The sequence below is a fragment of the Apteryx rowi genome, unplaced genomic scaffold, assembly GCF_003343035.1.
Source record: "Apteryx rowi isolate R43461 unplaced genomic scaffold, aptRow1 scaffold_9, whole genome shotgun sequence".
NCBI classification, from domain to species: Eukaryota; Metazoa; Chordata; class Aves; order Apterygiformes; family Apterygidae; genus Apteryx; species Apteryx rowi.
Genome location: NW_020451204.1, coordinates 207,267 through 222,604, shown reverse-complemented (window position 1 = coordinate 222,604; position 15,338 = coordinate 207,267). Strand labels below are relative to the sequence as shown.

The 15,338-nt window shown below is 44.6% G+C and overlaps 1 protein-coding gene across 3 annotated transcripts in view; it reads right to left on the bottom strand.

Annotated features, from left to right (window-relative positions):
* AHCYL2 (adenosylhomocysteinase like 2) overlaps positions 1-15,338 on the bottom strand; it is a 107,054-nt gene that overhangs the window by 38,847 nt on the left and 52,869 nt on the right. The window contains exons 1-2 of one of the 3 annotated variants that reach the window (XM_026091160.1): positions 12,021-12,619; positions 314-422 (exon numbers count right to left, since the gene is read on the bottom strand). In XM_026091160.1, the coding sequence (XP_025946945.1) occupies positions 314-422; positions 12,021-12,077 (166 nt within the window). In that variant the 5' untranslated portion in view covers positions 12,078-12,619. Of the gene's footprint in view, positions 1-313; positions 423-6,926; positions 6,946-12,020; positions 12,620-15,338 lie in introns of those variants that run through there. The other 2 variants (XM_026091162.1, XM_026091161.1) reach the window with 2 other exon arrangements.

Here is a 15,338-nt window from a genome sequence, read left to right as displayed (position 1 = left end):
GAGAGGAGGAAGACCAGCAGCAATTGTACACGAGGTTTATAATGACAGTTCAGACATTTTAAGAATATCAGAGAAACTTAAACCTTGGCTTAAACCTAGATCCTGCTTAAGAAATCCTTTTAATTTTCTATCCAACTATAGATGAAGATGAGAAAAAAGCAACAACCCTCTTTCCATGCCTTCCCTCCAACACCATTGACTATGAAGCAGAATGGGGAGATCCTTGACCTGCTACTGTGAGTGAAACATATGACAAAAAATCTTGCAGTTTGAAAAGATACTGTAATAGGATGCAGTTGGCAATAACACAAACCTGAGCTGTAGCTATCTGTTGATGACTGCGAGATGGAACGGGAAAGTGAACGGCGACCGATCTTCGTTGGGCGCTTGTTAAATTCTTGCTTTTGGTCAGCAAACTGGATCTGTTGAGAGAAAGTTCTGATTAAATCAGATGTAAAAAACCCAACAGTCTGACACAGAAGATTAAGTCCAAGAACCCAAAGTAATTCTCAGAACCCAAAGTCTGTGTCTGAGCAGACGGTAACATCATTTCAGTTACAGGCTGAATTGCAATGTCTATTATTTAAGTGGGGAGAGGGGACCCTAAGTTGGCTTAGTTTAATTTCAGGCCCTCCTCCACCCAACACAGGTTTATAAATACCCTGGAGCTCCTCTTGTAGCCCTCTACAAGCATACAAATTAGAAGGCTTGAAATGCTTCTGTTCCCGTTACGCATAAACTTATTTTTCCCAAATGATGCCAGTAAAAGTTATTAGTCACAAGAGAGTGATATTAGGGCCTGCAGAAATCCGTGGAACTGATGAGGAGAGTGATCTGTCTTGCTGTATTTAGTGTCATGACTAGTATGAGATGCCCTTTCTTTGCTGAACAAAACACAAAAGGCAAAAAAAAACCACTTTGCGTAATGAATGCCACTTCCAGCTGCATTCTATATTCAGAAACATTTAAGATTAGACATGTCATCTAGGGCCACTGGAACTGATGGGAGTATGGCTGCCTGGAGAAACATGCCAAGGGAGCGAGAGAGAGAGATAGCAACTACTCTCTTTCATGGTCTCAAAAGTTGGCCCAGGACTGTGGTCACCACGGTCAAGGAAAAGACACAAGCAGTAACCACAGGATAAGACATGTAAATGAAGTGATGTGGGACACCAGCCTGGCAAAATGTAATTATCCAAATCGGAGAGAAGGAAATAGGAACTAACAATATTATTTACCAGCAATGCCCACAGTAATAGCACAGTAATGGATACAACATTAATGCTCTGTGGGATTCTGCATTTACCCGCTAACGTTTTTAATGGTGCTCATCTCATTGCGATAAATTGATAGTGGATTAGAAATACCAGCCTGCTCAAACTGAGATGAAGAATCAAACCCATTTCCATTTCAGTCATCAGCAACCAGTTAGGATTTTACAGATGCAGCCAGGCTCCCCAGTAAGGCCTGTGAAGCCCCCCAAGACCATCAGTAGGTTTGCAAGCCGCTGAGTACCACCTGGCAAGCTGGTCTGATACGGTGCAGGGCAAGGACAGACTCAGCCCTGTCATGCATTACAGCTGCGTTAGCTGCCAGGCTAGCAGAGATAAATACCTATTTTAAGTCAGCCAAGTTGATCTACTCCAAAGCATGCAGAGGACAGAAGGGACAAGCAAAGAGGTGTCATTTTTATCTAGACACTTTTAAGGGTAAAACAACATTTAACATTCGTATTAATAGAACAGGTTCCCTGCCAGTCCCTGCCCATGTGCTTCAAGCCTTTCCTGGATGAAGCATCTCTTAGCAGAGCAGACCCTCTCTCCAATTCTTGTTCTGCTCCTGCCCTCTGTTGAAAAGATCAGCAAGAAGGCCAAACAGCCAATATTTGCTTACTAGAAACTGCCTAAATCCAGGTTTTCACATAAAGCAAACAACCGCTTTTACAGAAGACATCACTGCCAGATAGGGTCAGAGGTTTACTAGGGATTTTACAACAGAAACTTCACCGCCTATTCCCCGTCCTCAGACCTTCAATGTCCCATTGACGTGGATCTATCAGCCCAGCTCAAGAAAAAGCTCCAAGTTGTCCCATTCTGCTACCCACTTCAGTAACAACCTTAAGCCAGTGACTGCAAAGGACCCACAAGTTACTACACGCGCTCTAATAGATCCTACAGCTGCTCAGTCTACTTGCCCCGTCCGAGGTTACACAGCACACAGGCCTACAGTTTTAGAATGTATTTTAACTCCCAGTGCTTATCGTCTTGTAAGCTAACCACCAGTGCTCCAAATATGTTTATGATTTGTGCTAAATCTCAGTGAAATTGAAAATATAATTTCCACTTGCAAAATTCCTTGGACTTTGCTATGGGCATAAACCGACTCAGTCTGGTGCAAAGGGATTAAATATTTACATCTTCAAAATACTGAAAGCCATTAATTGAGTGCATTAACTAAAACCGTGGGGTATTCTGAGAAGTCAGTTTTGTTTAAAGAAGTCATCTAGCCATAAAGAACTGGATCCCTTCCTAGGAACTCCAATTCGAGCCCCGAGGTTTAGGCAGCGGCACTGCACGCTGCAGCGAAAGGTCTGCCCACGTTACAGACCCAATCCTGCTTCTCGGGCTAGCAAGCAAACGCTTCGCCATCACGACTATACCGGGGTGGCTCTTCAGCTCTCGGGGGACACAGAGAAGGTCAGGCGAGAACTTGCACTTGCAGTGCACCAGGCACCACGGCACGGAGCCTGCTAGAAAAAGACGGAAAAAAGGGAAAAGGTGATGGAGCTCTCTGGTGGCTATTTCAGATTCCTCTGCGAATTCCAAGTTTGACCTGGCCCTGGGACAAACAGTCAAAGCTAGTGGGGAGGAGGGAAAAGGCCTGCAAAAACATGTGCCGCAGCACCCGCAGGTCTTTCTTCTGCTAATCTTAAAGTAAACAACATCAGAATTACGCCGGATCAGGAAGGACGCAGCAAAAAGCATGTCGAACTGACGTTACAATCAGGAGTTGCATTCCAGATTAACACCTCCAATCCACGTGAGGTAGGGTCTTTGCACGTACAAGCCACGTTTTATATTCTTTTCTAACACCACTTCTTAGCCTGAAAGAACTTTTTTTTCTTTGAAAACAAATCCCTCAGCAGCTGAACAGCTTCATCAAAGCACCAGCTTATTTGAGAGATATGGTGCTCTAGGCAAAGTGAGACATGCTGGAAGTCTAATAAGGGTGAATAATTTGTATTATCGACTTCAGGAGTTCTGCAAGAAGTTCTGTTAACATTTTTCTTTCCAACATCATCTATTCAAGGATATTCATTGCAACTACTTTTTTAAGAACAGTGATATTTATAATTGCATTCAGATATCTCAAGGTACTGGTAGATGTAAGACAGGTAGACAACTACATGCTGAAAAGCACAATAAGCCATGGACCAAATTAAGCAGAACTAAACTGGACTTTATGAAGTCCTGCCACAAGCAGGGTTCAGCTGAGCAAGGCTCTGACTTCCACCAAGTGCCACCCGGGCCCCAGAACAGCAGCAGCATCATGGTGCGCAGGGGAGAGGTGTCTTCCAGGTCAAGTCTCAGGTATGTTTTTAACTAGCATAACATTTCACCATCTTCTTCTAACTTTATCCATTGAATAACAGACAAGGGTGGGCAAGAGCGAATGATGGAATTTGACTTATTCAGGACAACTATTGTATCCACCTTCAGTGCTATTGCATGCATGCGTGCATAGGTACATATAGTAGTGCTGGCAGTGGTATACCTTCGAGACAGTTTCCACAACAGGTCTTCAATTTAGAGTTGAAATTTCAGCAACACACGCTCAATCCAGTCGGAAGAATAGCATGGAGAAGTCTCAGTTAAAACTATACTACGTGGCACACTATTCAGCAAAGCGACCACACAATATATTGTGTGCCGCTTGCACCGGGATCGCGCTATACCTTGTCTGCATCATAGACCTGGTATTCAAGCCCAGCACAAGAAAAGTTATTTGATTACTGGTGGAACTTGTTCAACTCAAACAGAAACCTCTCTAACCTAACAGCCAACTTTGCATGAGTTAATGCTCAAATGACAGATGGTGAAGCCTTTGAAAACTACAAATACTTGGATTTAGGAGGCCAACCTGCTCTGTAATTATATGTATGCTGCTGCTTCTAACAACCATGTACCTCCAGCAGGAAAAACAATTCAAACCTAACTTCCAGAGCTACAAGGGTTAATGACTTCTAAATGCATGTACATGCTCACTACATTTTAAATGAGATAAGCTACACTTCTACCTGAGGAAGCTGCCTAGGATTTCCACCATGAAGGTCAGCTCTACGCCGCTCTACAGAGCAAAAGAGCAAGTCTTGCCGTCCAAGGTTTTAATATACAGATTAATCACAGGCAGCCTCCCTGCTCAGAAATCTATTTACTCCTGCATGTTGCTCCAGGTGGTCTGAAGAACAACCCTAGAACAACACATTTGGCTCAACACTTCACCGTCTCAAACCTCCTGGCAGAAAATGAAGAAAAGTTCTCTGGAGATCGTGTTTCTACCTAACTGGTGAAGGGGCCGAGTCAATCCCATAAGTAAGTGATTTTGGGGAAGAGCAAGGAAGGGAAGGAAAAAAAGCGGGGGTATAGAGAGAAAAACAAATGGACTTTTTAGTAGAAAGACAAGAGTACAGTACCTAAATGCTGCCCTCACCTGGGCTTTAATCCCTGAATCTCCATTCACATTGTACTTCTTCTTGTTCGGCATGATGGTCTTACCTAGGGCCCTTCCGCAACTCTTCCAGTCCGGGCTAGCGGCTGGCCATTCCTTTATACCTCCCAGCACCGGTGATCCTGTCTGCTCTGGTTTCAGCTCTCGGGTGGAGGGAGAGGGCGGGAGGAAGGAGGAAGGTAAGGGGAAGGCTACACTCGCCCGGATTTGCAGGCTCCCTCTGAAGGGCCCTTTTTGGCAGCAAAGAACCCCAAGACGTAATGAGGCACTCCTCCCCGCGTCCCGCAAAACAAGCCCCGGTTCTGGTTTATGCTGAATTACAGTGTTTGCCTGACCTCTGAGCAGTTAGCAGCAGTTGTTAACATGGCCTGGCTTGTGTGTGCATAACAATAGCTTATTTATATAACCAGAACATTTCCTTGCTTGCTATAATTAACTTGCTAATTAGGTTCTTTTTACCTTGGGTTCTCCCCCCACCTTCTTTCTCCCCAATGTCAGATGATTACCTTAACAGAGCCTCATTAGAACAAAATTAACTAATGAGCAACTGAAACAATGAAGGCATTTGTTCAATGGCAAAGTGTTTTTTAATTATGCCAGCCTCCCTTCCTCCCCCACGGCAGCAAGCACAGAGCCCTCCGTCCTTGGAAGGGTCAAGCCAAGCCTTCTCAACAGTGCTGGTCCTCCCCCAAATCACTAACTCCCACCTAGCTGTCCATGAGTCAGACTGTGCCTCTTCTCCTGGTACAGGTACCCACCAGCGCGGGGAGAGGGCAAAGGACAGTCCCACGGAGAGGTCGGATGAGATGCTTGTTTTGTCCCTGACCATGTACCCAAGACAATTTCTATACAGAACTTCCACATTTACTCCCAAAAAAGAAGGTGTTGTGAAGCTACAGTCCACGGCCAACTTACCTCAAGTCCAGTTCTAACTAAACAGGCAAACAGCTCTTCCCCACGTACGAGTACAGATACATGCTTTGGGAATAATTTATCAGTGATTTGATATTATATTGCTCTTCGATAGCTGCTGATGTTATCCCATGGATAGTATAGCATGATAGGGAAAATGCTTCCAGGAAAACATTGCTGGTGAGTGCCCATGCGGAGTGTTTCTGCAGACCAGCATGGGCCATAATGGAATTTTATATTTCAAGGAATCTAAGAGCAGTAAACTTTTAAGACTAAGAAATCCTGGGAAATATGAAAGCGTATACCTGCTTTGAGAAGGGGAAAACCAGAATTTCCTGCTTTAAGGAATCTGCAGAATAACTGGAAACAGCATGCAAACCTCCCCAACTCTATCTATCTTCTGCATTAAGCCCTAGAGATGCCTCCTTCACAAATGAGGTACAGCTGCTCTGCTCGCTGCGGGTAGCTCTGCGGGGCAACGCGCCTGCTGTCAACACGCAGCAGTGCCACCCAACCGCGCAGGACGACAGAAAGGAACGGTGGCTTAAAAACGCACAAGGGCAAAGTCATTCCTCAATCTGGAAATATGTCAGGACATTTGAGATTGGGATTAACACCATCTGCATCAAATAAGACTAAAGTCAAAGCTGTGTTTTCGAAGTAAGTTTTTATTTTTGAATTTTATCAACAACTGTCTTCATGCAAAATCCTAACAGATGCTACTCTATCTCAGTGTGAACTAGTTAAGAAAGGCCTGAAAAGGGAGGAGGAAGCTAACCTTAACTAGCACCACCAAGGCAGAAGCTACTTTTTCCACTAGGATCTCATGTCGAGATAGCTAATTCAAATGGCTCTCCATGGAAAAAGGAAGCCTTTTTTGTGGTGAAGATCAAGTCAAAGACATTAAAATTAAAAGCCTACATAAATATACTAAACATGAAGTTCTTTCCTGCCCCTCCAGTGATGCAGTCCACGACTCAAGGACCTTCTGTGAGTTGAAATCTGGCTCAATCTTGAAATAAAACCAGGGAGAACTACGTTCAGTCCTAGTAAAATCCAAGTTGTCACTACAATTTAATGAGCTATGCATAATTAAAAACTACCTTTTAAACAAGGCTGAAGGACAATCTTACTGCAACTCTGTGCTAATTCAGCCATATGGCGTGCTCTCCACGCTAATTTAGCCATGTTGGGGGCTTGTAACATTTCCTATGCTTTTTAAATTTGTTAAATGAAAACTTAATGGTTTGCGCAATCTACAGGGTTTACACTGCAAGAGGAATTACCTTTGTAAAGTCTCTGAATTTGTAAACTCTGTGGACACCGCGTTTTTGTAGTGTTAGCTTCTTAAATTGTGGATTTCCTTTTTTTGAAGGAACAGCGGGAAAAAGCAACAGGGGCTACCGATTCTGTGACGCTGGCACCTAGTACGGCTTTGCTAACAGCTTACAATTCCACCTGCAGCAAACCTGCGAACGACAGAGCCAGTTATGCACCTAATTAAAACACATCTACACGCACATAAAACAACACGTCAAGTTTGTGAGCCTTGCAACCGGCCGCTATTTGGTTATTCCTGTGACAAAGCAGCTAGAAAGTCTCTTTTCGACGGAAAAATTTCTCATCCGACTGATGAGTTTTACTCACTTGTCTACAAATGAAAAAGATTACAATGGAAATAATTGCGCAGCTTAAATCAGAACGGATGTGACGGACACGACCGTGCGGATGCTACGTGACCCTTCCTAGCAATTCTGCCTCAGAAGAAAAACATTTCACCCGTAGTCACAGCTTTTGATACCCTCGAGAAAAGCCTTGCTCCTGCCTGCAGGTATGAAATGGAGACACAAAAGAGCCGTTTGCCCGAGCTCGCGGCAGGGCAGCCTGAGCCCAGGGCTTGCAGCTCCCAGACCCGGGCTGGAGACCAGACTCTGGAACCTCCTCCTGGTGTCTCACTGCTGTTCGGGACGGAAAAGCTGCTTTACTACAACAGCGCGGCACGCAGTACTCAACTGGCCGGGCCAGATACTCCGTCTCCTGTTCCACTTTCCACCATGAAACTGGAGATGGGTATGTAAACATCAGGTGTGAGCATCTGAAATGCATCCGAAAAGGGAAGTACTCCCTTTCTGCAATATCAATTTTGTTTTCTCCTTCACCATGACGTTCCTCCCTCCTTGCTTGAAATGATCTGTAACCTTCAGCTTTAGTGTTTCAGGTAGCTTCTGTTCTCTTCTTAATCCACCTCCTTAACGACGCTCAGATTTCTAGATCATATCATTGCAAGAAAGGGATTGTCCAAAACCACTTATTCCATAGTTTCACATGCCCTAAATTAATATGTAATCCTGACAACACTGCTCGCTGAGCCAAAACTTTAACTAAAGCTCCAAGTGTTTAAGATTCCAGCTCTACAGCCAAAAGGTCACATGGAGTCTAACTCCAGGCTTACCGCATACAATTTAACCCTTTGGGGTCTTCTTTCTAAAACAGTTTGAGAATTGCCAGGCTAAGGCTGTTTTCACCTCCAAGATGACAGATAGCGAGACCCTCTGCTGTCTAGGAGTGAGCAGTTAACCACCTGGGCCAAAGCAGCGTCCAAATGCATGAGAAATCCAAGTGACCTGCCTGATTCTTGAAGACCACGCACCACCAGACGGTTATCCCATGCTTTGCAAACTCCCAGCCCAGCGTATTTCTAACTCACAGTGAAAATACCAGACCGTGGCTGAACAATTTACTGTATTTTACTAGGATTGAGATGATTTCAGTCCTCAGACCTCTGAGATGATTGCTAGTGAGGACGGAATCGCGGTCCATTTCTATCAGCCATTCCTCCCACCCTCGTGGCTCAACGGGACCAAGCATCCAGGTTCAGATAGTTTGGGAATACGTCACTCATCCAGACCTAAAAAAAACTCCCCCCCCCACGACACCCACTGCTAGGCTACTTCGTTAAAAAAAATCCCCCTGGGCCAACATCAACCAAGCTGCAGGTGGAAGAGGTTCTGTAGGTAAAACCAAGCTCTTCCGACACCTTAGTACTTATTTACGCTTCTGGGATAGCAAACGGCAGCATTTACATCCGACGCACGATCGACACGAGCACAGCCATCCCTGGAGGGTAACTGGAGGGAATAGGAAGGAGGCTTTCAAAACAAGGAAAAGAACAAACTCCTAAACCAGGGGGACCTGGGTGGACAACGCCAAAGGAAAAGGAATGGAGAAACTTCCCCCCTCACCCCCAGCCGTAAAACGGATCCCGTCGTCATCCCTGGGTCTGTTGTTCATAGCAGCCCCATGACAACGCAGGCAAAAGAGGAGAAGTTATTTCCATTTTGTTTCGAGTTGCTTAGGCAACAAAAGGGCAATTTGTGTTTAACAGTCAGAAGAAAAATAAAACTGTAGGATCACAGAAGTCAGGGATGGAAAACACCTACTGAGTCACCACAAGGAATGAGTACGTTATCTCCACCGGTCAGTGCGTTTCCCACTGCCCTCAGCTCACGCGGGACCTTAGAGGGCCGTTACGGAGACCCGTATCTGACGGAAACCCGGGGTCCCATGTCCCACCGTCACCGGCGCGCCAGCTCAGGGAAGCCCCTCCGAAGAAATCCTTCTGCTTCGGCTGGGAGGGTGCGGGTGGGAAATGACTTTCCCCTTCGGCAGCAGCTTCCGTTTAGATCAGATTATTCATAAAAGCATTTTATTTTCTTTTATATCAATCTGACAGCCCCCTTCATACGCTTTCTAAAAAGCATTTCTGGATAGTAGTTTGACAGTTTTGCTACTACACAATCTAGAAGAACAAGCTTTCCCCCCCAAAATTGCTTACCATTATAGGGAAAGACTATCCTACCAATTATCTAAAGATTATTAGAGATTATGTAATTAGAGATTATCTAAACTATCACTCAATTACACAACACGAAATTACCGAAACCTTCACAAAGACGACACTTAGCAGAGTCAAAGCAGCATTTCTGCTTCACGCATTCACTGGTTGCAGAATTTTAAAAGGTCCAGATTCGAAAATTCAGGATCTCATTATTTTCTTCCCATCTATTTTGGGATGAGAAATACAGTGCTACAACTGCACATAAATGAAGTTTCTTATGGGCTCCCCTGACCAGAGCGAATAAATATTTGCTCAATGCCAACGTTAAATCCAAGTTATAGACTATATATGAGAAGCTGACACTGGATTTTCTACCCARTTAGGGAAATACTATGACCTCCAATTTGGTTCTCAGCAGATTAAATGACTTTGCCTTGCATCGTTCCTCAGGCCTGTAAAACTCCAGYTCTCCATCGCAGCCCAGGAACAGTTCGGATGCAGCCCTGCAAACCYAGATCGTACCAGGAGGCTGTGCTGCAAATCCCCTCCCAGCCGTAAATTCACAGACTACGGGAGAACTTGCATTTTAACCTTTACACAACGCTTGTACTTGTGATAAGCAAGGCAGAAGGGATTATTATTCAGTTAACAAATTGTTAATATTATTATTCTGTAAGTAATAAAACTGGTGTTGTAGTATATGTAGGATCTTGGTCGGAACACTTCTTAAATCTTCTCAAAGTCCGTGAATATTAAAACACGAGTATAAAAGACTGCTTAAAATAAATACCTTAAAGAAGATGAGCATTTTACAGCCTCGGCTAATCATTACTTAAAATGTGGTTGTTCACTTCCACGCTGGCCCAAGAAACCACATAAAATGCAAATTAGTTGAGTCAAAATACTGATTAAAAACCTTGCTGGAGGACATAACTATAAGCCCTTCGCAGATGCAGTCGGATACCAGAGCGGCTTTAAACCATCTTAAAAAACATAGGTCCACACTGCAAAAAGAAACTGCTAGAGCCGTATAAAAAAACGTTGCATTTGAACGAAGTTTCTGTCACACAGCCCTGATCCCAGGGGCATCGGATTCAACCTCATAAACACTCATGAATTATAAAGGAGGAAATTATGGAGGCTTTTTGCTTGCTTTTAAATGGGACTCCATACTTTACAAGCTGTTTCGAAGCACAAAACACCCACATTTGAAACAATAAAGTTGTAGATCATGCAACGTTTTACCGCTACTAACCTTTAAATGCAAAAATTAATTTCCTTTTTGCTGATATAAATATGAGATAGTTTGGATCGAAGAATGAAAGAATTCAATTCTATAAAAATCTAATATGTGATGTGAGAAGCCAGATGATAAAGTGTAATTTTGCAAAAGGAGTGGGCAAAAATCCATAAAGTTTAAGAAACCTATGCTAGAGGTACATACTGTAGGATACTAAGGGGAATAATGAAGTTCAGATCAAATCAGCATGCACACACTGTATACACAGATAAACAGCAAAGTGAGAATATCTTTACATGTGTATATATGAGAATCCAAACTTTTTAATTATAGTGATCTAAAATATTTTTAGAAGAACTACCAAGAGCCATGACTTTAAAAATAGAAGTAGAAATATATGAACCATATTAGAATATATGAAATATATATGAATATGTGAAATATATAGAAATATATATAAAAATAGAAATAGAAAAATATGAGCAGAAACCTAGGAAGGAAGATACAACAGATATTGATAGGGAATTTCAGTGCTTCTGAAGTATCATGAACGTTTTTGAACCAAAATACATTGCACAGGCCCTTAGAGGACACATGAAGCTGACCTCCAGCTACGTGACCRCTTGTCTTCCAAGTGCTGCCTACTTTCCGGAACAAAGTTGTTATATTTTCAACTACTTTGGGAATTCTTTCCATCAGAGAAGCAAAGCTGAGAAGAGTTTATTCTGATATCTGCCAGTCTCCATTCCAACCTTTTTAACTATCAACATGAAGCTGAGTGGTGCACGCTGCCCTGAGGACTGCAGTAAGTAATAGAGATGCAATTTCAACAACAAAATCCTATTTGGTAAAAAATGAATCCTATTTGATAAAAAGAAAAATCAAGTAGTCAAGATAGTCTTGCTACGTTGATCTTGCAGCTGATGAAACCGTCTTCTGAACACGATGCAAAATTTCTCCCGCTCCTCCTTCCCACTGGTCCCAAATTGCTACAAGAATTAGCTCTTAATGTAATGTATCTGCAAGACAGGGCACCGCACCAGGGACTCTTTCCTGTGCCGCTGGAGCATTTACAAGGCAGCTCGTGCTGAAGAATAACCCTGCCCTGGCAGAGATGGTCTAACGGGGCTCGTCAGCCTCTGGCTTTAACGATTCTCATCCTGGCTAAATATCATCACACACCAAAGCAGAGCAAGAACGGAGCTTGGCCTAACGCCTCCTGAGAACGAGCTGCGCCCTTAAGAAACGAGGTAGCAATCAGTCGGCTGTGCGGTAATTAAAGTAATGAGCTAAAGAACTCACCATCCATTCTGGCACGTGGAAAGCAGAGGCGCTGGCGCTGCCATCCCAGTTCTCCATAGCTGAAAGTTTCCAAGCAAAGGGACGGCTACTCGAACACGCAAAGGGCTCAACGGTGGCCGAGCCCAACTCAGATAGGATTCATCGGCGCATGCGGCACCGAGGCGTCCTCCAGCAGCGTCCTTCACATCAGCCTCATGAGTCAAGCGTCCGGACCAGACAGCCGCCTCCAGAAGTTCACTTAGTTCCTCATCTCCGTCAAAAATCCTGCGCTGGATGACTTCCTCCGCTCCGGATCACTTTTTTCCGCTGGCCTTTCAGGGTGAACCAGGCTCTGCACGACCTTTAGCTTGGGCTCGGAGCAGAGCGCATGCTTGGCCGCCTCACTGCCGCGCACGGGAGACATCTCTCGGGAGCCCGCCTGCGTCACCGAAATGCTGATACCATGATCAATAAGCAAACCCGCACGAAGCAAGGTCAAGGAGGCACAGCTATTTTTAGGGCTAGGTGTCTCCTTGACGAAACAGCATGGCTGGCACCGTTAAAARTTGGTGCAACCTCTGAACAAAATAGTGGATGGACCGCTCCAGCGCTGCAAGGATGCTTTCAGCTTTAAAATGAACACGGTCACCACTGAACCGCATGATCCCATGGGGACGTTTGGAAGCAGATGAGCGTTTTCAGATGATTGTGTTGAGCCCAGTCTCAGGAAGGAGCAGCAGTGAAGCAACCCGTGCCCGTCCGTGGACATAACGACGGTGTCGCTGCCTTGCGCCGCTGAAGACCCGAGCCGGCGTTTCTAATTAAACGGCAACCTTTCGGGGTCGCTCARTGCAGTGAAGGGCTCTGCAATCGGAAACTAAGGAGCCCATTTTGCCCCATTTTGCCTGAACCCATTTTGGTATTTTAACAGCACATTTCCRCTAATGAAGCAAATGGGGCCAAAGCTGAGGTCGCATCGGCACCGTGGCTTGGTGGAGCCAGCTGGGACCGCGATGGAAATTACCCTCCTCTGCCAGGAACCAACTGGCTRTTCCTCAGAAAACTATTTGCACAAGCGTTTCTTTGTCCGACTGAAACATGCTACCTGTGCTCCAGTACAAACATGCTTTATAAACACACGTCATTAAGCAAAGCTTTTTATTTGGTGCAATGTTTTGCAGAAACCTCCCTTCGCTAACTCTCTCCCTCGGAGGAAGGCTGCTCGTGAGCTCCTCTTCTGCCCACTCTGGCAGCCTGCTAAGGGACCGGGCTGCCGAAACCACCATCTTCTACAGCGTCACTCCGGGCCTCCCCTTGGTCTGCRCTAAAGGGACAGCAGAGCTCCGCAGGTTTCCTTTCGCGCGCTGTTCTCTGATAAAACGAACTATTTTAAGTGCTAGACATTTTGCATTTTGCTGGTTCTGGCTAGCAAAGGGTCGCACGCAGCTAAGGGTGAGAAGAAGTCCAAGCGGGGTGACACAAGTCTTCTGACCAAAGACACCTAAGAGCAGAGTCAATACCTGCGCAACCAAGCACGACTGAAGTCGAGCAGATACATTTCGACCGCATCATCACCTGATTCAATTTACAGAAACTGGAAAAAGTTTGTGTTTTTCTTTTCTTTTCTTTTTTTTGGTGGTGTTTTCATATCGCTGAAGAATTGACCTCAAAACCATCTCACATACTGCTGGTGTCATAGGTGAGCCAGCTTAGGTTCTGAAGCCTGTTAAACGCAGGGAGTTTTGCTAATTTGAAAGTCAGAACTCTACATAAAATCCAGAATTTTGCTTAAAAAGGACAGGCAACCCAAAAAACAGACTTGCCAAAAACCAGCGTACCAGCACAGCAGGCTGCAAAAATAAATATATTCTACCTGCTGTGGACCCCAGGGACAAGTAGTTTAGCCTTCTCTGAGTCATGGTTTTCCAAGCTAATATAAGAACCATAAAGGATTTGTGCCCTCCAGGTGCTCAGATGCTGTAGAAGCTCAGTGCTACTATTTACCGACACCTTCAGCATAAGCACAGGAATCCATTGACTTTCTAATGCCGCAAACCACGTCACCATCCCAGGTCACTTCTCAAACTTACCCTTCAGCTTTCAAAAGACTTAAATAGAGGAAAAACACTGGCTGCTCCAGGGATTTTCAAGGGAGTTAATATTTAGGAGTCGCTTGAGAGCCGATTACATACACCGGCAATTCCTGCACGCAAGTTTTATATAACGCTGCTTACTAACAAAAGCCTAAGATACATCAAACACACAGAGGTGGCATTTTTTCACTGAAAATTCATGAAGAGTTAAAACTTCCAAGTTTTGGACAAATATCTGTTAACAGGAACCTCAACAGTACATTTGTCTGCAAAGAAGAAATGCTCCGTTCTTGCCGTTTCTCCTTCTGCTAGGGCCTTGCAACCTTCCTTTAGCACAACGAAGATACAAAAAGCAACTAAGGTATTCCGGCCTACGACTATTTCAGTTCTTCTTAAGTTTTAGGTGAAAAGAAGCTTTATTCCAGTTTTCACTGCAAAACAAAAGCTTAAAAATAAATGACGCAGCCCCCAGGTACCACGATGAAGCAGGGGTGCTTCAGAAGGGGTGCAGCAGCAGGGAATCCCATGGCAAAACGCCAGGTGACTTTAACGAGAGAGCTGTAACCATTTAGGGCACTAAGCCCGTAACGAATACAAACCTTGTACATTCCTCTTCCCCAAAGAGACGATCCCTTGGACTGAAAGACAAGGAGGACATGGTGGAAACACTCTAAAAGAAAGTTTGCCTGTTGCCACCCTGTGGACGGTGGTTTCTAACACCCATGACTCCAATGTTTGTTATAGAAAGATGCAAGTTTTACCGTTGCATGGGGCCTTCTGGTGGCCTTCGGTGTCCCATGGTCTATTCGGTCACACCGCTGAGATAACCAGAAAGCTGCTGAACCATGCTAGGTACGTAGTCAGCTCCAGGAAAAGTGCTAATAAGAAGAGAGAAGGCTTTACAAAACCCACTTCAGCATAGGGATGAAATGCTCTTTGGGCCCAATGAACCAAGGACACATTTCGTGTCGCAGTATGTTTCAGAGCAGAGAAGAGAACTGGTTCCAACCTCGACAAATATAAGGCTTTTGGTAACTAAAAGCTAATCACCGAAATAGGTGAACAAAGCCCCGACTGGGGAATGAAAATTAGCAATTATCGCTGGACAGCATGGAAATACTTAGCTTGCCAGACTGACCCCTCCACCGAAAAGCTGGGTAGAAGTTAATGACCGATTCAGAGCTGCTGCAGCAGAAGCACGAAAACGAGCCAGCCCTCCGAAGCGTAATACTCGACTGCTAAAACA